Below are 25,631 nucleotides of genomic sequence, written 5' to 3' on the forward strand. Positions count from 1 at the left end.
TAATGGAAACTGGAAACATCTTTATAAGATTTCAAGAGGGAAAAAACAATTTTCACATCAATTTCATGATCTATTTGAAAACAACTATCCAAACACAGAAAATATATTTTCATGTAGGAGTAAAATACCTAGTCAAGGTAATCCCTTCACCCATTAGCACCAATAGAAACTAAACCGTACGAGCAGTCTAGAAAGGCTGTTGTATTGCAAATCTTTTGGTAAGAAGAAAAGAGCAAAAATCTTTATACTGTACATCATTGGTGCGTTGAAATAAACAGGGGCAATAACTAATTATTGAAATTCAATATCTATAATCCTTTGTTTCACTAGTTTTATCAATGCATTTGCCCATTTCATCAGGCCAGTTGGTGCAGAAAAGTAGACAAATGAAGCCCATATCAGATCAGATGATACTTAAATCTGCTAAAATTCAAAAGACTTCTTCCTCTCGGCAATAAAAACAACCAACATCAACTTTAAAAAAAATATAATCTGTAAAGCGTTCATAAGAAATTGGCAATGCTGCACCAATGGTGACAACTACATTTCAACGTAGGCATATAAAAAATGTATGGATAGTCCATGTTAAAAGCATTCTTCAATTCTTACTTTATCTAATCAACTGTAATAATGAAGTCTCACTTACAGTATAATCAAGTGATTACATAGAGAGAAGTAATTGTCCGTTACATGAAATAAGTAACAATTCTCTAAACTTTGGAGTAAATCTAAATTGGATCATCTAAGAAATATTATGCTATATACTTAGATGAGAGAAAAGGTTGGACGAGAGAAACTGTGTTTATGGTGCTTTTACTGATCCTCAGAGGCCCTCGTCCTGACTCTGTCTGCCCTTGTTCAACCTTTATTTCTTGACCAATCGCTTGGTATATTAATAGTTCAATTGATTTACTGTGACTCACAAAACCATTACACCTAGTTTCTCCCTGTATCTACTTAAAACTTGTTCTACCATAAAATAAAAATGGAGGCATTCAGAATGCTTTCTGTGATGAAAGAATGTTAGTTAGAGTGAATCGTCTGCTTTGGGGACAAATCAAACACAAATTGAGAATGAGCAGAAACAGACCGAACATTATTGAATAGAGAATAGAATGGAGAAGAGAATCTATCACACAGAGAACTGATAAATCCTATAAAGCTGTATGTGCATTGTAAAAATAGTCAATAAATGAAATGAAATGGGGTTTAATGCCCTATTTTTCTGCACCAGCTGAGCTAATGAAGATAGGCATAGGCTTTACAGCGTGTTATGAGGGAAATTTTGCCTTAATAACTGTGTTTCTGCACACCTACGCCTCATCGAATTCCATTAGGTAAGGATTTTTTTAAATCATCAGGTAAGAAGAACCTTCGGGGTTTTTATCAAGCCCAGTACGCACCTGACAGGTGTAATGTTAGTATGGCTGACAAGGAAGTCATATCCAGTTATATATATATATACATATATATTTTTAATGTGTAAATTTCTATCTCTTTTTCTATCTTATTAATGTACATATGTTCTCATTGTTTAAAGGAGCTAAATCGCTAATATTTTTGACCTAGAAATTGACACAAATGGGTCGATACGCATATAATGATGTAATATGAAAATATATAAACTGAGTTACATCCAATTGTTTCCATTTTTACTATAATTTCTAATCAGTTATGTTCGGCGAAATACGCCAGAAGTCTCAATAGAATGGCAATCTCTGGCGTCTGGTTATTCCTGTTTACACCGATAGTATTTATTGCGCATGCTCTCTAGATAAAATAAGAATATGGTGTCACCATTTGACACGTTATTCGAGTCCTTTGTTACAAATTGTGCTGAAACGCATTATGGTACACGATTCATGTACCAATGGTAAAATGTTTATTTTGTCTTAAATATTGGATATCAGAAGCCCATCTTTTCCTGGTAAGATCACAACACCAATGTTGGTCGCCAAAGTCGCAATTTGCGATAAAAATATGAAAGTGACGATTAAAATTTGATTTTGGCGATAATGTTTTGCGGTACTGGTGATTCTTTTTGAGAACTGGCGGAAAAAAATCTTAAAATTCTAATCGTATTTATTCTAGATTAACCATTACAATTACATTGAGTGTCAATCACGTGGCGTCGGATTCTATAAATTAATCAACTGGTTGATAATCCGGATCACGTCAATGAGTAAATATAATCAATTGTCTTAGATTAATGATTAGTTGATTGATAATTGCCAATGATATATATAAAGCCTATCTCAAGTCATTATTTACTCCTAATGATTAATCCAAGCGGTGATTATTTGATGTTTCGTTTCGTCTTTAACAAAAATGGCCGACAGTTCTTTTCGAAGAGAATGAAATATTTTGTAGTTGAATTTTGTTTACTGTGGCTTCATACGGCATGTAAAATATACAAGCATGTCTATCGGATATTATTATATTAAATTATATTATCATCACTGGTCGGAAACTTAAGAACTGGTTGAATAGCTTCGATTCTTGAGCGAGAAAACAGTTCGCCATTTGTCGCCAAAATGCTCTAAAAGTATAATTCTAAGCATCTCATATACATATATAACGAAACCGATGTCATTCTATCAGGGATTCAGATTTTGATACCTTTACGGTACCTGAAAATGACAAGAGGCCTATTGTACATGCAAAACATACATTTATAGAAAATTTGCAATCCTCGAATGAGATCTGACGTGTAAATAGGTCTACTGAAAATATATTGTGCTGTACACTGGCAAATAGAATAAAATCAACAAAAATAACACATTTTTGGCCGATAAAATATTTCAGTTGGCGGGAAAAAATATGAACCTTTTTTTTTTATATAAAAATTATCATCCATTTTGGCGGGAAAAAAATGAAGGCCAGTCTGAGCTCTGATGGCTGACAAGGAAGTCAGTTCCAGTTGTTCAGATGGAGAACAATTGTGTCATCATATAGAGGGAGAGTGCTATTGCAAGATTTACAATCTAAAAGATTATTTCATCAGAAAACTATCTAAACCATAACTTGATGAAGATGACACCAGTATGGGAAGTCAGCTATGTTAGTCTGATTAGGCCAAACCAATAAGATTTTCTGTTTTTCTGGATCTTGATAATTAAATAGCCACTTGAATCACATGAAAGATGTTTTGTTTAAAATTACAGAACTAAAAGAACTGGAACTAAAAGCTGTTGAACAGCACCACCAAGTACTTTTGGGTTTTCAAATAAGTGTTTTTCCCAAAGAAGGACATTTTTTACAGGTGTTCCCTAAGAACAGAAAATCAAATTGGCATGGCCTTATTCAAATAAAAATCTACTCACCATTAAAGTACCAAAATGTATTACTAAATGCATCTTGACCCACTGATACAGCCCTCTGAAAGAGACAAAAAATAAAATCATTATATTTTCAACTAATCTGCACACATTCCTTGATGACAAGTGAGATCCTGATGCTTAAAAATCCACAAATTTACCACATGACAGATTAGCACGATATTTTCATTTTAAAAAAAAAGACAATTTTAGCAATATCCCAATAAACATTTTTTAAATCTTTTTTTTATATAGGATGTTAAACGCCTTCTTTACAACCAAACAACTATTGTACACGTAATTGGCTGTCTCAACCATAAATCATGATGAGGCTAAAAAATTTAACTCCACAGAGAACATAATTCAACAAATAAACTGATATCAAATTGCAAATATTAACACCATAAAGATAAAAATAAGTTTTAATTATTGTGGATTAAATTAACAGCAACAATAGGGAATCAACTGCTTATAAATCAGTTGAAGCTCAAGCAAAATATATGACAAAGGTTTAATTATGCTGAATTCTTAGAAATTAGAGCGGATTAAATTAACAGCAACAGATAGGGAATCAACTGCTCATAAATAGATTGAAGCTCCATCAAAATAATATATGACAAAGAAAACCACAGTAGACGTTGTTGGGGTTTCTTAAAAATCAATGTCGCCAAAGGTCAGAGGAATCTTGTGCAATAATCTTTAAGATATCAATACGTAATAACAGGTTTCACAATATTACAATTATCAAAGTCTTGCAGAAAAACATACGAGACGTGCTCATACACCACGCGTTTAGATTTATCAAAGTTCATATCAATTGGTGGTATGAAAAGGTTATAAAAATCTGTTTAAAAAAAAAACATGTAGGAGTCGTGTTGATTGATTCACAATACAGCATAATAAATGAATACCTGGAGATTGAATTGTAGACACTTTTTCGAAATGGTATACTCGTAAATTACTATCCAAAAGACATTAATGTTTTTCATTTAGATGTAATAAAACGATTTCAAAATATTGTCATAACATATCATTTTCAAAGAGACAGTGCTAGAAAGTAACTTTGATATGGAAATAAATGTTTCAAATGTTTTGTCATCTTGAGATAAAGTTATACCAGCTCATCAATTTTAGACATATTTCACTGACATTTTTTTTAAGAGCACATAAAATGATCATAACAAAATTATATGTACTTAAGCTATTAAAACTTAGAGAAATTTAATTCAAATCCATTCATAATTAATTGAGACCTTTTGACTCGAAAGTCACAAAAAATAGACCTCCCAAAAAATCACTAAATGCCATTCATAGTAGACATGTGTATTCCTCAATTAATATCTACACTGCTGGGATGTGTACTCATTAATGCCTCATTGATTCCTTTATCCCCTAATAAAATAAAACAATTTAAGTCTTGATGCGTCATTTTAGCGCAATATGAATCAATTGACTCACAGGTAAATTCTTTAAGTCAATTAAGTTTAATGTCACTATCTCAAAACTGGTAAATAGGACTGAAATGACATTCCATAAAATATTCCTGTAACAATCCGCCCTGTATCTATAACATGTGCCCCTTTGGAAATTGCCCCATAATAATATCATAAATAATGTATTGGATGTTAAATTTGTAATAAACTACATCAACATATTGCCCGATGCCACCCCACATATCAGGAGAGGAAGAGGGAGGGAACTGTCTGTTTTATGGTAGACTATATTAATAGAGCGAACATACTGTTGTATAATCTGGTAATAATTTGAAATACAAATACAAGGTGATATTGATGTGATGAGAACAGAGCCAAGAATAACAGTGAAAAGTAACCAAGTCTTCTTCCCTCTACCACCATAATTACATAGATCATATTACTGCTGTTTATTTGGCATTTAAAACCACAATTTTGACACTGGATACATGCATATTCTGAGTACAGTTCCACTCTCTGATTATTGGCAGATTCACATGTAGATTACAATATACCTGGGATTAAGGTGATCCTGTGGTCATGAACATCTTAAATTAATAAGCTGAAAGATGCAAGTTTGAATGAACTGTGAATTCTGTACAATGCATCCATGACCAACCTTAGAGACTGCAGGAAAAGTGAATAATTTAGCAGTCCACAATAAAGATACTTTCGCCCATAAGAGAGCGAGAGAGAGCAACAGAATATCAAAGCCACTGATTTTCATTTGAGGGATATTGAGTCCCTTGCAAAACTACAATATTGTGAAAGTTTAGTCTATAAAAAGAATATCAGCCTGAAAATGGTTTAGTACTGTTCGGTATGTTATGAATGTCTGAAATTTTTTTAATTTTTGCATAATGTCATCCTCGTCTTCAAATTGTAGGTATACATACACAATGAGCTTTTTAAACAGAGAAATCCAACACCCCATTTGACGTCAATTTTCATTATGAATTAATAGGATACCATTGTGATTCAATTTCATTGATGCAAAGCATTAATTGTGATATCACAGTCTATATCATTATCTCACGCTTTGAATGCCCATCCCATCCCACCAATTGATGATAAAGGATAAAGCACACGACTGTGACACTTTTCTCATAAAAAGTGTTGTTTTACAATTTTTTTATGTAGTTACACAAGCCAGTGCCACCTCTTATAAGTCTTAAGTAAAATCTGAAACCAATCCTAGGGGTTATCTACAGCTGATATTTTGGTTTTGCCTTTTAAATTAAATGTTAAATAATCTGTTTGAGTACATTTTAGTGTGGATAAAGCTGTGAAATATTCAAATGATTATCATAGGCTTTAAAGTTCTCCTTCAACTTCATAATTCATAACATTATACATTTATAATGTTATGCCTTAAAGGAAATAAAATACTATCAATTTACTTTCTAAGCAGATGACATCATAAGGACTTCTTTGTTGAAGACAAGTGGTTTGAAAAAGTGCACACATTAAACCTTTCGACCACGTGTAACCCCCTACATTAGCTGTTAGTCCACAGTCCTAACCGAATGCCACAACCTGCTCTACCACCCACCACCATTTAAGAGAATATAAATAGACATCCATCAGAGGGCATTTATACATGTAGGTTAATATCTGTAACACTACCCTCTAAGGCCAAACCAATTAGATTTTCTGTTCTTCTGGATCTTGATAATTAAATAGCCACTTGAATCATGTGAAAAATGTTTTGTTTAAATTTCAAAACTAAAAAATTTGGAACTAAAAGTTTTTGAAAAGAACAGTCATGTACATATTAGCTTTTTCCTGAAGAAGTAAGACGGAAAATTTTGACAGGTGTTCCTGCAGAACTGAAAATCAATTTGGTGTGGCCTAAATTAACTGCTCTCCACTATAAAAATTACATATCCAATAATAATTAATATGACCTTTCAATTCCTACACATTTCTAGTAAGAAGAGACACGGATACAGTAATTACAATTTTTACAAACATGGGGGGGATTTGTTTTATGAGAAATGAGTAAAAAGAGTGTTGACATAAAAGTAATTTCAGAAATAAAATATATCATTACTTATTAGGATTCTCATATTTCTATATTTTCTTGTCGGATCCAATTAAAGTCTCACTTCGTTATTTGAGGGATGACGACTTATGCCATGGAGTGAGCATACCGTAAACTTTACCCTACTCTTCATCAAATTCTTGAATGTGCACATTGGTATTGACACAAGACACCAGGTTTTTCATACCCTCCATACAACTAGACATTTTTCCTTTCCAGGCCATCATTATCACAGCATCATAACAAAGGTCAATACATAATTCTGTTTTTCATCCAATCTAAATGACTTGGCCCTTTTCCTTGCCAGGCCATCATTTACAAAGGTCAATACATAATTTTGACCTAAATCAAAGAGGTTCGATTAAACCTGATCAAGTGGAAAAATTAGTAAAGTCTCCGGATACATGTATGTGCATGTACAAATCACATGAAAACCATTTTGACATAATCAACTCTTTCTATTGCATCCTATTCAACGGTGAAACATCGGGAATACAGAGTTGTGAATAGAAAACACAAGATGACAAATAAAACAACTAGTCTACCTACTAAAACCATTTATGAAAAACAGTTAATTGACAATTATATCAGGTTAAATTGCCTACATGGCTTATAAATTACTTATTTGTTCTATTGATTTTTACTAAGGCAACAAGGAGCGAAACTTAAAGCAGGAATTCCAATCCTATATGAAAAAAACCTTTTAACGTAGTGATGTATTAAATAATAATGAACAACACAATATATCACATATCAATAGAAATTGGCATATAACGCAAGATAAATAAAACTCATTGAAGAGAAATAAATTAAAATCTGATTAACGGTGTTCTAGATATATTTCACAACACATGCTGGATAGAGTTATTTTGTGGAGTTAAATTAGCATATACCACAAAATAAATAAAATTATCGATGAGGAATAAATTAAAATCTGATTCACAGTCGTTTGGTTATATTTTGCAACATGTGCTGGGTAGAGTTATTTTTTAGAGTTAAATTAGCATATACCGCAAAATAAATAAAATTATCGATGAGGAATAAAATAAAATCTGATTCACAGTGTTTTGGTTATATTTTGCAACATGTGCTGGATAGAGTTATTTTATGAAAATTCTAAAATCTGCTTTTAAACTCCTGATGACATCTCACCCCAGGATCCTTTTTGTTTTCCAAACTCTATTAATTAAGAAAAAAGGTCACTAAACCAAAAACTTTCTGTGTTCTATATTTGTCTTTTAAATTGAATAATTAACGAACAAGAAAACCATACAACAATAATTTGTTAGTGAACTCCTAAATAGATTCTTTTATAATCAATAGCACATCCCACTCCACCACTCCCTGGAATACATAAAATATTTTCTGACCTACTATCTACCATTTTAAACACTGCTAATCAGTGAGTTTTTGATTTGCAATACTACAGATAAGGAAGATCTTATTTTTGAAGAATATCACAATTTTTAGCATAATCCTAATTTTTATATATAATAAACTCCAAATTTAACTGTCAGGTCTAAATGTTAAGGTCAACTGCAAATTTCACCAAGGCCACAAGATTATTTCATCAAGGTCACAGGATTGTTGACAAGATTGTTGGTTAGGGTTAGGATAAGGGTTTACATCTTGTGACATTTGATGTAATCTGTAGTTGGCCTTAATATTTAGACCAAACTAAATTTAACTGTATTGTATTCCAAAGTTATAATTTTTATGACAACGTTAATTGATTGAGATAGAAAATCTTCACCGTCTGTCAGTCAAGACTGGTAAATATGGCTGAAATAAGAGCTCCGTCACCAACTATTCATTCTTATTTTGAGTTAACTTTATTTTAGTTCTTAGTATTATTTAGTATAAAAGTTCCACCTACTACCTATTAATGCATTCTCACTTCTATATTAACAGCCATATCAGGAAGTGATATCTATAAACATTTTTCTTGTTTTTGTATCCTTTAGACTATTACCCCTGTCAGGTTATTTGTAATTATTTTCAAAAAATATATTGTTTAAACCAAAAGATTGATAAAATCGATTGCTTAAATAAAGTATGAATAACCTGCTTCAGGCATGACACCCATCATCTGGACTTACATTTCAGTTCTCTACATATTTGTCTTAAATTCTTATTTTGTTCTCTTCTGTAAGGGGGGGTGGATGGCCGAATGGTAACACGTGTGCGCTGTATCATAAGGCCTGTCATTGAGTCAACTAGCGTGTTTCGAATCCCCGGTTATACGTGACAAGGAGTAAGGTTGCCTTTCCTGAATCATTGAAATAAAATTTAACCATAAGTTAGTCCTGAAATGACATAATCTGTGTCGAGTGGACGTTAAACCCCATTTCTCTCTCTTATGTAACATCCATATTCTTTTTTGTAAAAAAAAATACAAGCTTGTTTGTTTAACAAAATTATTCAATCCAGACTCATTTTTGTTGTTTTTTGTTCACTTAACAACATTTTTCAATCATGACACAAAAACATATAAAAATCAAAAAATTATCCTTTCACTTATTTATCTTTTTATCTTCATATTCAACCCATCAATTCTTGGCGAATACCAATCTAATTATTTGACGTCTGATAGAATATCTAAGCCTCAAGATGTACATATATGAAAACACAATTTACACTCAATGATACTAGCTCGGAGGCAAATACAAGTCGAACAACAATATCCAATAGTTTATTGATTTGTTAATACCAAAAGTCGAAAATGAGCTAATCTTATACCGAACTTATCTTCGGGCTCCAATACTGATAATAGCCGGGCTCGAAATGACAGTTGATATTGCATGGTTGAGAGATTCATTGAAGCGTGAAGACGTAACCACCAAGCTGTCAATAGACAAGAGCAGTGATAGCTTTAATAAAGACCCGTCAATTTAAACCCTAGCCAAACACAAAATCATAATCATCGAGTAGTCGACACGCTATCGATATTAACAGTCTGTGTGAATTATCTGATAATACATTGAAAACAAGAGAGGGAGAAAAAAAACCTACCTTATAACAACTGACTACGGTACCACCCGACGATAAATAAACACCAAAAGACAAGTCACTTCACTTCCACTATAACATGGATGAAATCTTATTACATCGAAACCTGCCTTCTGTTTATCAGAAACACCCAAGCAGAAAGATTGTGAGCAAATAGTATTATTTTCCGCTGGCAGGAGCCGACTGTTCAGCTGATAATAGGCAGATCAATACTGTTATGTAGTGCTATCGTTTCTTGATACCAAACTACTTGCCACAAACTCCCTCTTCACTTAGCCGTCAATAGCCTCTTAAGGGGAAACAACTCTGCATGTCTCCATTATCCAAATGATTATATTTGACAGATTGAAATTCCCTTGAAAATAGATTTTTTGCTTTCTTCAATACACTTTTCATTCCTTAGTTTTACATACCCTATTGATCAAAATGGGTACTGGACAATTGGAGATAAAATATTGCTGTTTCTTTTGGGAGAGTGAGAGAGAGAAATGGGGTTCAACGTCTACTCAACACAAACTAGGTAATTTCGGAACTAACATATGGTTCAATTTTATTTCAATAATTGGCTTGCGCGTGGGGGTCTTTAGCAGTGGGATGAAACTGAAGGACCCAGGGAAAACCCACTAGGTTGGAGTGTTTTTTTTGGAAAACATGACTACTGCAGATGTCAATTTCATTTGCTAAAACATATCATAGATCTACATGGAGTGGAAACTTTTTTTTATTTAAATAAATAGGATAGTAAAATAGTAAATTCACTATTCTATGCCCTTATGCATTAAAAACAAAGTCAAATTTGTTTCCATGGAAACAAAAGAAGTGATTAAATCTGAGAAAACTTCTAATTAGCACAAAGTACAACTACTATAATCACTTGATGTGTGTACAATGTTTTATTAATTCTTTTTTTAACAGTTTATGAGATATGCTCTGGGAACAAAATTGGGACAGAAGGATGGACAAAGCCCCATTTCAATTAGAAAACCACAATTTACTTACAATTTTGATAAATTTATTGAACATTTTGATAAATTTATTAAACAAATTGATAAATTTATTGAACATTTTGATAAATTTTTTGAACATTTTGATAAATTTATTGAACATTTTGATAAAAAAGAAAAAATTTTTTACTGACAATACTTTCGTGGAGAGAGAGAAATGTGGTTTAACGTCCACTCGACACAAACTAGGTCAATTCGGGACAAACACATGCTTCAATTTTATTTCAATAATTCGCTTGCCTGTTGGGGTCTTTAGAAGTGGGAGCAAGTTGGAGGACCTGGAAAAAACCCACGAGGTTGGACAGGGGATGTTACTCCTTGTCAGGTACAAACGGGGAATCTTATGACCTTATGATTTAATGCACTCGACCATCCATCCCCCCAAACTCATTTGGGAAATAAGCATTATTGTAAATATGATATATAGTGTTTATTTTTTTGCTGCATGATGTAATATGTTAATGAATTAGACAGGATTTTCCACCTTATTAAACGTTGTTCCACTGTTGAATCAACAGCATATTAACGTTTGTGGTTAAATAGGGGGGTTAGATGGCTGAATGGTTAGCGTGCGCGCGCTGTATCATACAGTCTGTCATTGAGGCGACTGGCGTGGTTTCGAATCCCCGGTTGTACGTGGCAAGGAGTAGGGTCGCCTGTCCAACCTTGTGGGTTTTCTCCGGGTCCTCCGGTTTCCTCCCACTGCTAAAGACCCCTACGCGCAAGCGAATTATGTAAATAAAATTAAACCATATGTTAGTCCAAAAATGACCTAGTTTGTGTCGAGTGGACGTTAAACCCCATTTCTCTCTCTCTCTCTTGTGGTTAAATGTTCTAACGGTATTGGCCCATTAATCAGGACGTCCAAGGTCCTATCCCAATGTTGCATGAGAAAGTTCCCAAGAATTTCAAGTCTGGTTTCTTCTCTTCACAAAACAATGCTAATGGATCAGTATTGATTAATTAGTGAAGAAAATTGAATGGTTCTGTTAATGATGATGGTTATAAGAATATACATTCAATTAGGATTCTTGTCGTACTTTAAACTTAAGATGCACAACAAACAAAGTAAATACATGTACAATTTCAGTTTCGACAACAGCTGGGTAAAAGATGTCATTAAATTGAACGATTTTGTTAATATATTTTCAATCACTGATTAACAGAAGTAGGTTTCTACTCATACTTTAGCCCATCATCAGTATCCCCAGTGGTCTCATTCCGTTCCACTCCACTAGACCCTGGATTACCTTCCCTTGATGACTGTGCTATTTTTAACAACCAATCAAAAAAAACGTTAAATACAGGAAGTTGGCAAAGGGAAGTAACTCTCATCTTGTTGCAACAAACAAGCCACCATATTGTTGTGAACGTAAGCAATGAGGCTAAGACTGGTTTGTAAACTATTTTTTTGTTGGTTCATAGAATCAAGTTACGATCAAGGGCAGATAATTTGAATACGTGAATATCCCATGGATGAGTCCAGGGTATAGTGGAGTAGAACGGAATGAGACCACTGGGGATACCGAGGATGACTTTAACATTAAAGTGCACAAAAAATAAATAAAATTTCTCTTTAACTACAAGCTGATAAAAGATGTCATTAAATTGAATGATTTTGTATATTTAGCCCTAGTTTATCGTAAAAGTGCAAAACGAACAGAGTAAATACAATTTGCAGATTTAACTACAGGTAGGTAAAACATCGTTAAACAATAGCCTCACATAAACAATAACAGGTCAAGAACAATACCAGCAATATAAATAAATTAATACAATCACTTTCTGTACAAGTTCTAAACAATATACATACAAACATGTGTGTTTTGTAGGAGTTCCGAGACTAACTGTGCATTGTGTCAATTAAATATACACTAGATTCACTCCATCCATCACCGCAAATAGTTAAATGTATGCTCATAGCCACATTGTTTGTCATACAGGTTTTATTCAAATCCTCACTTGAAGAATTTTTACACAGACTTGATTGTTTTGTACCACAGAAAAGGAGGGAAAAACTAGTAAAAACTAAACATAATTTAAATGGGTTGCATGTACAACTTGCTTTTTTTTTGATTCATGTTCAACTTGTTAGTTAATTTATCTAAGCTGTCTCAACAAACCACAATTTTTGTCATATTGAAGCAAATAAACTCTGAAGGTTCCACCGTTTGTTTTCATGTTTCCCAGATACAGTACATATAAACTTAATCTAAAATTCGAAATCAAACATAGGAGCCTCTGAGGTTAGAAAATGTAGAAACATATGAAATATGTTCTGAATTAAAATATTTGATAAAGTTAGGCAATCAAAAGTTAAAGGATTATGCCATAAGTGGTTGTTGTTGTGTGTGGCCTTGGTTCAGTGTTAAAGGTTTTATATTGAAAAAGGTCAAAGAGGGGGTGGGCTTATTTTGACCAATTCTTATCCCATCCATGCCCACCCCCTCACCCCTCGAGTCTTTATCACATTTTATCTGATTAAAGATCATAAATACAAAGGATTATTTTAGTCCAATGTAATCTGCATATCAATAAAATAAAACTTGTTAGTCTCAGAAAAAATGACTCCTGGAATGTGTCAGGGATTGTTCAGAATTCAAATAAATCTCAAGATTCAAATAAAACTGATTTGAATAGAATAAATCCTGTTGTTCCCTAAACCTATAAGAAAAACGTGTATCCTAAAGCTCACATAAATCAGCGATATTTGTCCATAAATGGCTGGATAATCTATACTTCAAAGTTTAACTTACCAGATCATCAGGGCTGAAGTTATCATTTAAGAAATCATCTAACTCCTCAGCCTTCTGGCTAAGAGTTTCATCTATTAATGATTTTAGAAGCAATAGCTGTCAAAAACAAAAACATATAGAGTTCAGCAATGACTTAGTTTAGATATCATACAAAAAAAAGCTCTGTTTTTTATTATCAATGATAATTTTTGTATTCACCAAGGCTTCAACTTCAAAAATTGCTAGACGGTCAGTTTTCAAAGTATTTCGTTTCCATGAAATTCGGCCAAGGCAAATTAATTTTCAGTTTTTAAGGTTCTTGATAAATATATAGCCACTCGACTCTCATGGCCGATGTTTTATTTATAATGATAAAACATGAAGATATGGAAAAAAAAGTTTTTGAAAGTCAGCAGTCAAGTATTTTTGGTTTCTAAATTAATTTTTTCCCCGGAAGAAATAGGATACAAAATTTTAATAGAAGTTCAAACTGATGTGGCCGTAGCAAGATATTTTTTTTAAAAAGAATATGGCTATTTTATCTTTGTTCCAATTTCTTATAGATAATGAAAGTGCCATTATTATTATCATCATCATCTGCTTACCTTTTCTTCAGGAGTACTTTGTTTAATATTTCCTGATTTAAGTAGATTTTGATTGATATCTTTGCCACTAACAAATTCTGTCAGATGTAATTCATAATTATCAATACTGAAAAAATATAATAAATTCCAATTTCGATAAACAATCAATTTAATATAAAACTACAAAGCACCTTAATTACACCTGCATTGTTGAGGACAGTGGGTGAGTGGCATATTTTTCGGGAGACCACCAAGCTGCCACCTTATTGGTTTGGTGAAATTTATTTGCCTTATTTTATAGAGAGGTCCTAGCCTGCAGAAATATACAGGTCACAATTCTATGGAATACAATTGCTGCTTATTACTGGATGATGTTTGGACTAGTCTTCTCTAGTCTTTATCAAGCAATGGACATTACTAAATGCCATTGAAACAATTTATCAAAAATGAACATGTTTTGTCTTTAACCTTGATTCATGATGATCCAATCAGAAGAAAACTATCCAGAGGGCACAGAGCTTCTATTAGTAACATTTCAAACAAACCTAATATACTTTAAAATGGAATTGCAAGGTTCAGAAATATCACTATTGGGAAAGCAGATGTTAAAACACCAGCCATTACTACTTGGCCCACTATAAGATAATTAATCCTTACAAAATATCTGTTCTACTGTGTAGATATCGTAATAACTCTAAGACAATTAATACTTACATATCTGTTCTACTGTGTAAAAATCGTTATAACTCCAAGATAATCCTTACACAATATCTGTTCTACTGTGTAGATATCATAATAACTATAAGATAATTAATACTTACACAATATCTGTTCTACTGTGTAGAAATCGTAATAACCTGGTTATTATATCTTTATATACAATACTATCATCTTCTAGTAAACAATCTTCTATATGCTGAAATATAGAAAAATGAATACAATTATACTAAATACAGGTGTCCATCACACTAAAGTTACCATGGTTATCACTATCAAGTTATCACACTGAAGTTAACAGCTAAATACTGGTTTTATCACACTGAAATTACCAGCAAAATGCTGCTGGAGACCAGCTAAATGCCTGTCACTTTATCAAGCACATATTTGTCTTTTTGTGTGTTTTTATTAAGACCAATGGCATTAATATATTTCTGGCACAAAATTCAAAATATCAGGTAGACCACTTCTTCAATAGTTCCTGACTAAAATCATATTATTTATTCTAAAATTCTTAACTATATAAACTCCTGAATTGAGGCATTGGTATACAGGAAAGAGCAAGCATATCCTGGCTCAATCACCAGCCATCACTACACTGCCTCATGTATGACACCCATCAATACCCATACCCTGCCATATGTACAACAACCATAACTACCCATATCCTGCCTTATCATTATATTGATATTGAAAGCCTGTTCAAAGATATAGGGCCCTTTCTAGTTCAAGAATCAAAACTAAAATATTTTGAAATAAACATTAATGAAGACTATCATCATCAAAATCATTTCTCTATTTACCACTGATGAGAGGTTTATTTCAAAGATGTGGTTTTTTTTATTAAGACATCTGATAAACATGTATCTGTGAATGATTATAAAATAAATTTAAACTATGAGGGATATTTCACAGTTCACGAATAAACATATACACATTATCTCTAAATTTAAATGATCATTTCAAGAGGCACTCAACAGTGCTCTCTAGAAAGTCCTACAAAATGAACTAGTCCTAAAACCTTTGCAATAAGTAAGATGGTGGCTCATTACTGAACACCGTCAAGGTAGTCACCCAATGAACATCTACACGAAGTTTGAACATTCTACCTGAATCAGAATCAGTATTATTTTCTTCCAAAAAGTGTGACAGACAGATGGATAGTTGCTTTGTCTACAACAAGTTTGAACATTCTACCTGAATTAGAAGCAGAGTTATCATGTCCCAAAGCATTGGCAAATCAGATTGCTTATCTCTGCTTGTCTTAAGAAGCAATAAGAAGAAATGCATACGAATGAACTTAGCCACGACATACACCTAAAGAACATTTACACCCAGGTTGAACATCCTACCTCAATTAGAAGCAGAGTTATTGTCTTCCAAAAAGTGTGACAGACAAACCTGCTTCAATAATCCCCTGCTTTCCCCGAAACCAAGGTGACAACAAAAGTCAATGTTTATCATAAACCACACTAAATCTGACTATCTCCTTTCAAAATATAACCCGATGCATAATTCATATCAGTTATTATTTAATATTAAATGTTTAATATGAAAGAATAAAAACGATGTAACAAACGTGACCACCTGTTGTCAGTTATTATGAATGTTTTAAGACAAGTCATGTGAATATTTTGTTTACATCTGGTACATCTATATATAAATAGGAACAATACAAGAAATAGAACAACCATTACTTGCTTGAAAACAATCAATTGAATTTGACCCACTCTCCTCACACTCAAACAAGGTGTTACCCAAAATAAATTCTGTTATGACAACATATACATATTTTAGAGGTAGGTTAACATTAAATAAAACATAAACCATTCAAGCAATCCATAAATGTTGCTGTTTTTCGTGGGGTTTAATGTCCACTTCCACCGAGGGTGATTTATCCAAGAAAAATATTATTTAAGTATATTCACCCATGCCCTGGGATCTTTCTTGTGGGAGGAAACTGGAGTACCCAGAGTAAAACCACAGGGTTGAGAAGGTGTCCCTACCTCCAAGTCACATAAGCTCACACCAGGGGGGATCACCAAGCTAGAGCTCTATGTGCAATACTCACGAGTCATCCCAACCCCTTTGTTCTTTAGTAGGTAATTGGTGCACTTATAAGACACTAAATCAAGGGCAACAACTAATGAATGAAGTAATTATTAGAAATAATTAAAATTTAGTTCTTCCTTGTGCTAAGATAAAAAAAAAAACAGGTCCCGATAATCTGATTGATAATAACCTTATCCTCCTGAGGATTCACAAGAATTTTCAATGGGACAAAGGGCAAAAACTCTGAAAGTAGTTATCGGGAATCGTTTCATGATTAGAAACAGTGTGTACAATTTTCAAATCAATCAGATGATAACTATAGCATGTAGAATGCAACGAGCAATTGGAAACAACCGACCTAAAGACAAACAGACGGCAGGTGACAATGTCAGGCTCTGGCAGACACAATCCCTCTGCAGTCTGTCATTTTGTATGCCACAGATTTGTCTTTTTCTGTATTTTTGTTGATATTATTAATGCATGTGGAGCATAAAGTAAGAGTGGTGAAAAATATTGATATAGCTGATAATCATCGGCAACTATTGGAAAATATCAATATCGATATTCAATTCTCGATATGGATATATTCATATAAAAAATAAAGGAGCTTCAATAAAATTAAAAGGAATGTTTGGCATCAAATATTCACCGTTAGATCATTCAAAACACGCTAAAACTAAAAACATGCGCACTAAGGTATAACCATCGAGCCAGTACTTTTCGCAGTCACTTACAATAATGAATAAATAATTAATTAATTGTTCAGGGGAAATAACTCCATTTTAATAGAGAGAGAGAGAAATGGGGTTTAACATCCACTCAACACAAACTAGGTCATTTCAGGACTAACATGGTTTAAGTTTATTTCAATAATTCACTTGCGCGTAGGGGTCTTTAGCGGTGGGAGGAACCCGGAGGACCCGGAGAAAACCCACAAGGTCCATTTTAATAGTAATTTATTTAGCGTTTTAAACGACCGAGGAAAATTGTCTACAGTGGATGATGGCGAGCCATCAGATAATTTGTGAACGAAACAAACATTAAGAAAAGATAGTTCGAGGATCGTAACATTAGTAGCTTAAAAGCAGTTATTGAGTTATTTCTTTCAACTTCAAATTTTCCGATATATCGTTATTGCCGAAATGATAGCTGACATCGATATGCAAAATTGGTATCGATTGCCAGCCCTAGTATAAAGTCTCTATGGTCAGGTCCCTCAGGGGTCTGACCATACTAAACTTACACTGTCATTCTACAGCTCCACTTGAGAACAGGCACTAAACTAGTTGACTAACATTTTAAGTTTTAAATCGACAAAAACATTAAGTATACTTCAAGAATTTTGAGAAACATTTATTCCACTTCCATTCAATACAACTGAAAATGTTTATTTAGTCTTTTTGTGCATGACAGATGTCAAACGCATTGCAAAATAATATACTAATTTTTGGATACAGCAAACATTCAGGGCAGAAATCTATTCCCGAAGTTGATTGTTCACTGTGTGTACAATGATGTCTTAACGTGTTGTCAGGTACAACTAAAAGCATTACTTCAGGCCCTGGATGAAATTTCAATATTGTCCTAGAAAAATAACTATATAATTATACCAGCATTTATTTAATCAACTCCATTGATTCTATTGCAACAAATAAATTGATTTTATTTCGCAGAAAGAAAGCACTTACTTTTTACGCGAACAGTGAGCCTTTGATCATCTCTGCTGGAGCTTTCTTACTGTTCACAGTTAAAGCAACCCAATAGTCCTGCATTTTTTTATGCCGACATTAAGGTCTTTGGACGTCAAATAATGTAACATTATAGTCAATACGGTCATCCAGGCACTTGACGTCACTTAACTGTATTGGACCAAGGATTAAACCCCTGTAATCTTTGACTACACCTTTAACGATATAATCTCTAATTATCAATATGGAGAAATGTTTTCTTTTCCCGTATTACGCCTGCATTTCGTATAATATATGTCTATCCATATATTGTGAATCAATAATTGAGGATGTCTGTAGTTTAACATTCTACTTTTTTGCAATGACTGGGCTAATGAAGACCAGCATATGCCATTCAGTATGTGCTATGAGGGAATTTTCGATAATGAAAAATGAATATATTGAAAATTTCAATCAAATTACTTTTTCCTGAGGAAAGTCATGAGTGTTTGAAGTTTTGACAATATAGTTTCAAATGTCAAGTACCATTGCTACGATAATAAACAAAGTCTTGATTATCCATTTTTACGTCAAATTATCAAATGGTGATTGTGTTTTAATCTATTCAATATCATGACAATCTGATGATCTAGAGAGTCAATTATGGCCTTGTCATGTAAATAAATGCCTTATTGATAATTTATACAACATTTGGAGCCAAAAATAATACCTGGAATAGGCAGATTTAGCTCTTACATAATGCATCTTTAAATTTGACTCAATACTCATCTTAGAAAATTATTTTTTTGAGTTGTTTTATTTATGCAGAAATTATAATGTTAAGTGCTAATGTAACTTATCATTTATACTGGGCAAATCAATGAAAACACTTTTCCTTCTTCAAGGAAGTAAAGTTTCATTTAAAAGAAAACTTCTTGAATATGAAATGGAGCATGAATAATTGTTTGACAACCATTCTTATATTTAATTCTCAACTTATTCCTCAATAATGTTCCGTTAATCAATAATTTCGCATGTGATGAATATTGTAAAGAGTTCTTAACAAATTTTCTTAAATGTATGATAAATCAATTCACTTGTATTTTGAGTTGATATTAAATGAAATTTCCAGATAACTATGCAATATTAGAAACACTTCCTATATATAAGTAGTAAGTACACATAATCAAATAGGAGTTGAATGTCCTACTTTTCTGCACTAATCATTCTAATGAAGGGCAGTGTGCTATGAAGGGCATTTTGCCCAGACAGCGGCATGGCTGCCTACTCTTCACCGAACTCCATCTGTCAAGGGTTCTTTTATGGCAAGCATTTACTTGGGAACTTGTTTTTTGCCCAATCCAAACGACTAAACACTGTTCCTTGCCAGCCCTCCATCTATCACCAATGACAACAGGGAAACTAAGCTGAAAAATTCTAAGGAACAATGCCAATAGCTTTGAATTCTATTCAAAATTTACTGCTCTTGTCACATTGTGTCCAGACTTGTGATATATTATTCCATATGTAATGTGCAGTGTTCCAGACGTGACAACAATTTATTTATTGAAAATGGCCAGTTTGTGTTTAACAACAACTGTCTATATAAATTAGGATATTTTTTTTTTGAATTACAAGGATTACATTTCTCATGAACTGTGAAGATATTGTGTTAGTTGTGTAACACTGGCAAGAGTTTTTGCTGCGGATCAGTTTAACTGCCGGTGTCAATTACCAAGATGCTTAAACACATTGAATTGGGTGAGCAGCCGAGACTGAGGTCATGTGGCTCTGTTTATTTATTTAGACAGATTTAGCTGAGAATATGTGCTCTATGTTTCTAATATAACACATTATATAATATAATGTACAATTTATGGCATACCATGACACAATCCTAAAACACAGTTTATAAATACTTTTATTTCTCTAACTTATCACATATAAGGTCTATTTTTGAAATTCCCTTAGACAGAAATTAAATGGGGTTCATTTTCCTACTTTTTGACACCAACTGGGATAATGAAGACGGGCATTTGCCATGCAGTGTGCTATGAAGGAATTTTTGCCAAGATAGAGACATTTCCACCTTCTGTTCATTGAATTCCAACTATCAAGTGTTCTTATATGTAGGCCTACCGTAGGCTTACACTAAAAGCCAATTTACATTACAAATTTTAAGCGTACTAGGAATGGTTCCTAGAGCAGAACAGTTATTTTTTTTTGTAGTGTAAACGGGTCAAACATAAATGTTCCGTACTGAGAACCGTTCCAATTTAGACCAATGATGTGAGGTGGTGTGGTCTCGGAACAGTTCTCAGTACATCATGGTTAAATTTTCGTAATGTAAATGCTATCTGGTCCCTAAACGGTTCTCAGTACGGATTATTGCGCATGTGTCAAATGAACCTTGACCTTTTTTCCCCCCCGCGAGCTGGTAGCGTGATATCATTTAATAACTTGAATAAAATTAAAACATAACTAAATCACCTGCCATAATTGTTTTCATCAGGGTAATTTGCATAGAGACTGAAATTAACTTTTCTGTGAAGTGTTCCACGGTTCTGAGACAATTTCTTGAAATTTATCGCAGCATGGAATGATTCCGACAACAGAACGCTTATCACAACCAAGTGTAAACGCGACTTAAGAGACAAGGTTCTTTTTAACTTTTTGGCATTTAATCAACACACTTTTCAACAGATACCCCATAAAATTTGGGACTGCTGATCTAAACAGCCTGTATATTCCTTCTCATTGCCTTCTTTTTAAGACATTGATCCATTTTACTAGTGGAAAACATGTCAATTTATCAGACTATCATCTTAGCATTTATCCAATTTCAAAACATCAGTCAATATATATATGTAGAGGATGAAATTAAATAGAAATAACAATCAATAATCAAAAATAGAAATGCACACCCCCCCACTCTTAGTGTCAATAATACTTTATTTAATCATACATAAGTCGGTATTTAAAAATTAGATAAGCAAGATGTATTGTCATTCTATTTCAAGCATTCCATGTCTTAAAAAGAACAATAATCCATTTTTAAGGTTTATTAAATCAAAAGGAAATACGACGGTAAACAAAAGAAATAAACAGATATATCTATTAATGAAATATTGTGCAATTTTACTGAGAACAGGATTAGATTGTTTTTAAATTGGGATTATTAACAACAAACTATATGGTGAGTTGATCCCTATCTATTTTAGTTTAATCATTATAATAAAATAAAATACCTACATACAAAATGGGTTGCCATGCAACCAATCCTACACCCACAACAGCAGTAGGTCCCTTAAGGTTGTTGTACTTAGAATCTTTTATTGAATAAAAGTAAAATCTTTATACTTTAAAATATCACTGGAGTGTTCATAGTACTCTACAAAGTGAACAAGGACAATAACTCTAGAAACCACTGAATATCTTATTTCATATATAAATGTTTTTAAATCTTAAAAAAAGCCTAAGTCTTATAGAGTGTTCACAAGAAATTCAGGACGACGATGTAGGCACATAAAAATGTGATAACAAGCAGTTGTCATGCAAGATTACAATAGATGGACACCATAATAGTGAACCTTCCTTCTCTTCCTCAGAGCACCAACTCTTCAGAATTAATAAATTCTTGATTTAAACTTAATTATACTGGTTATACCTTTTTAACATCTGTTGAAGTAACAACTGTTCTTAAGTAGCCTATTACCTACAAAACTTACTGAACTTACAGAACATTATATTAATTACCTGTCCTCGTACATTATGTTATTTATCTTATGTATCTATTTATAACTATATGTAAATTAGATGCTCTCTTCTTTAAGTGCAATGTGTTTTATTATTTCATGCATTCTATCTAGTTTATGAAAAACATTTTTTTAATTTTTTTCATCCAAACAAGTTCGTACAAAAACAATGTAAGCAAACATTTTTTGGGTAATTTTTTGGCTTTCAACTTAATAATTTATATCTACAGGCTTTCTTTGCAACATATCTAAATATTTGAACCACAAACACATCCCTCACACTTCTACGCAGATCGTCAACGCTAATCTGCTTATTTTGATAAATTTTTTCATTGGAAGTTTAATATTGACTAAACTGCTTCAGATTGTGCTTTTGGTGGTCCAATGTTCGTTTCCAGGATTGGGCTGGTGAATTTAACGTCCTACTATTCTGCTCCAACTGGGCTAATGAAGACGGGCATACGCCATACAGTGTGTTATGAGGAAAATTTTGCTATAAAAGACAAAGATCCTGTGTACATATTGGCATGCATGTAAAAAAGAAATACCCATTTGGCGGTTGGAATTTGTGTGGAAATGTTTCCCTTATAAAACATTCATTACCCCAACTGGTGCAGAAAAAGTTCAAATTAACTTCAATAGATTACCAAGCTTTCCAACCAAAAACAATTTTCAACAATTTACTCTTTTCATTGTTACATATATTTTTCAAACCAGAAGAGGTGTGTCCAAGAATCTGAGCAGAGGGGAGGGTCCAGGGTGGAGACCATGTCAAGTTTGGGTGAGGTCTAGGTGATTACAAGAAAATTTTATCAAATCAAAAGCTCTGAATTAAAATAAAATTAAAATTAAGAGAGGTCAAAATGGTGGCAATGCTTCACACGTTTGTTTGTTTGATGATGTTTACGAATGTACGAGAAAAAAACCGAATATCTTGACAAGCAGGGGAAGGTCTGGAGTCCTGCACCCCACACCTAGAAAGACGCTTGACAAAATCTTATATGATTCCAAAGCTAAAGTCTGTTAAAGATAAGGGGAGGAGATATCAACCTATTCTATAAATGTAGGTCTGTTTAAATCTGTAAATACTTATATATATATATACAGATGTATGTGGTTATCACTCCATGTACCCTACCAATATAGAACTGTACTCTATGACTGTTTCTATCCCTGTGATAATTATAACACTATATCAGACTATTTTCCCCTCCGTTTTAATTTAAGGTAAGAGCTAATAACACAACCAGTTTTTGTTTTTTTGCCAAACGTGTTAAGTTGTTTGTAATTTGTAGGTGTATCATTTTCTAACATATATAATCTAATATTCTTCACAAACATTTAAACTGCCAACAAAATTATAAATCAAATCACTAAAGCTATATAGGAATAATTCATTTTTGTGAGAAAAAAATGAAACAGAATGGGGTTTAATGTCCAACTTTTCTGCACCAACCAGACTAATGAATGCGGGCATCAATCTCAATCCCAGAGTTAAGTTCACCCTTTGTTTAACTCGCTGGCCATTTTGAATGTCACGTGATGTATCCTTCCGTCGGTCGCTTCAACAAGATCCAAGATGGTGGCTCATTCTCGCGTTTCTTCAGAAATTTCATGTATTTAGCCGAATCACTCACAATTGTGTGCTAAAAATAGTTAGCGGTAAATCATCAAATCGAATGTTTTCGAATGAAAATGTTCCAAGGATCATTAATATTTAACTCATGCATCGAATCGATGCACAATTGTCGAGAAATCGGCAGCATTTCATTCTAACAAATCCTGTCAATGGGGGGGGGGAGGCGGAGCTTAGGAACAAATTTCATGCTGATTAATGGCCGGCAATTTTTAGCAGACATAAACGACGGGTAAAGTTATTTCTGGGATAGAGATAGTGCGAGTTTGTGCGGGCATAATGCAGTGTACTATCGGCAAAATTTTGCCCAGACCACAGCATTTTTGCCTACCCATCATTGAATTCCAACTGTCAAGCAAGGGTCGTTTTAAGTGCATGAAAATGTGTACATGGGACCTCCATTTTTTGTCCCATCCGAACCACTTGACACTTTTCCTAGCTAGGCCTTTTAATCGGATTTAATCCAACCCAGAAGTTTATCTACCAGAGATATTTTTGTTTGGTTTCATAATCAGGTGTTAAATAATCAAATAGATTACATTTTAAGCATGGATTAAGTCATGACAAAATAGATATTGATCGAAAAATTCAAATGGGGTTCAGCAGCATTAACGCATTTAATACCAAATGATAAATCTCTGTAAGGTACTGGAAACCGCTAAAACTGAATTAATACAGAATGAGATTTATAATCTAATAGTTAATACTAAACCAAGATCTGATTTTTCTAAAATATTTTTTTTTATACAACTGTAGCAACTATTATACAGAAATTCCTATAAATCTACTGTTTTTAAAAGTCTACAGTAAGACAGTTTGTGATGTAATGCAGATGTCGTGATTCAATTACCATTCTAACATTTCAACTTTTTCTCTTCTCATTTTCATCAGTTCAATCTACAACGACTGCACTGCAAAACCATGCTTGCTTTCTTTTACAGACAAAAAAAAATTTGGTTGAGAAGCAAAACAAAAGCATTATCTAATTTTACAATTTCTACGTTAAATTGACAATTTTCCAGATGTTTTCTATCAATGTTAGAAATCCTATATTTATCAGTGTTGCATCTTATTTTATCAGGGTGTGTTACAGAGAACCTGAAGCCCAGTGTTTTGTTTTAAATTCTGCTTTCCTTCCTACACCTAATCTTTGCTTCAACATACATCATCTTACAGCTGGGTTTATGAGAAGAAATCAGTTCACCAACCCTGGCAAATGTATCAACCTTAACTCACTATTTAACCCCAAAATGTCAGCCAAACACAAATTTACCATGATTGATAGTAAAAAATACAGCCAATGAAACAATCCCTCATGCTAGACAGTTCAACCAAATACTGTAAATTAAGAAATAAACTCCACTGAATACTAAATATAACAATAACAAATATTCTGCTACAATTCATATTAAACCATACAAGGATTTTTCTCACTGCTTATTAAATGTGTGAGTTAGTTTTATTTAACGTCCGCTTCCACCGAGGTGATATCGCAGACAATTACGTGTTATATGTGCATGGTGATAGTATTTACAACGTGATTAGTGGATTAGTGTGGATTAATTAGGTTTTTTTTTTAATAGATATATCTGCTTATTAAAGCTACTGATGGTCATTTATTCTTCAGAGCTTAATCCAA

At 33.1% G+C, this 25,631-nt stretch overlaps 1 protein-coding gene across 4 annotated transcripts in view; it reads right to left on the minus strand.

Annotated features, from left to right (window-relative positions):
* LOC126823849 (protein BCL9 homolog) overlaps positions 1-25,631 on the minus strand; it is a 123,853-nt gene that overhangs the window by 40,417 nt on the left and 57,805 nt on the right. For 2 of the 4 annotated variants that reach the window (XM_050552877.1, XM_050552878.1), the window contains 4 exons: positions 14,987-15,081; positions 14,187-14,292; positions 13,603-13,698; positions 3,324-3,378 (listed from right to left, as the gene is read on the minus strand). In XM_050552877.1, coding sequence (XP_050408834.1) covers positions 3,324-3,378; positions 13,603-13,698; positions 14,187-14,292; positions 14,987-15,081 — 352 coding nt within the window. Of the gene's footprint in view, positions 1-3,323; positions 3,379-9,845; positions 10,048-13,602; positions 13,699-14,186; positions 14,293-14,929; positions 14,946-14,986; positions 15,082-25,631 lie in introns of those variants that run through there. The other 2 variants (XM_050552879.1, XM_050552880.2) reach the window with 2 other exon arrangements.

The sequence above is a fragment of the Patella vulgata genome, chromosome 6 (genome assembly GCF_932274485.2).
Source record: "Patella vulgata chromosome 6, xgPatVulg1.2, whole genome shotgun sequence".
Lineage (NCBI taxonomy): Eukaryota > Metazoa > Mollusca > Gastropoda > Patellidae > Patella > Patella vulgata.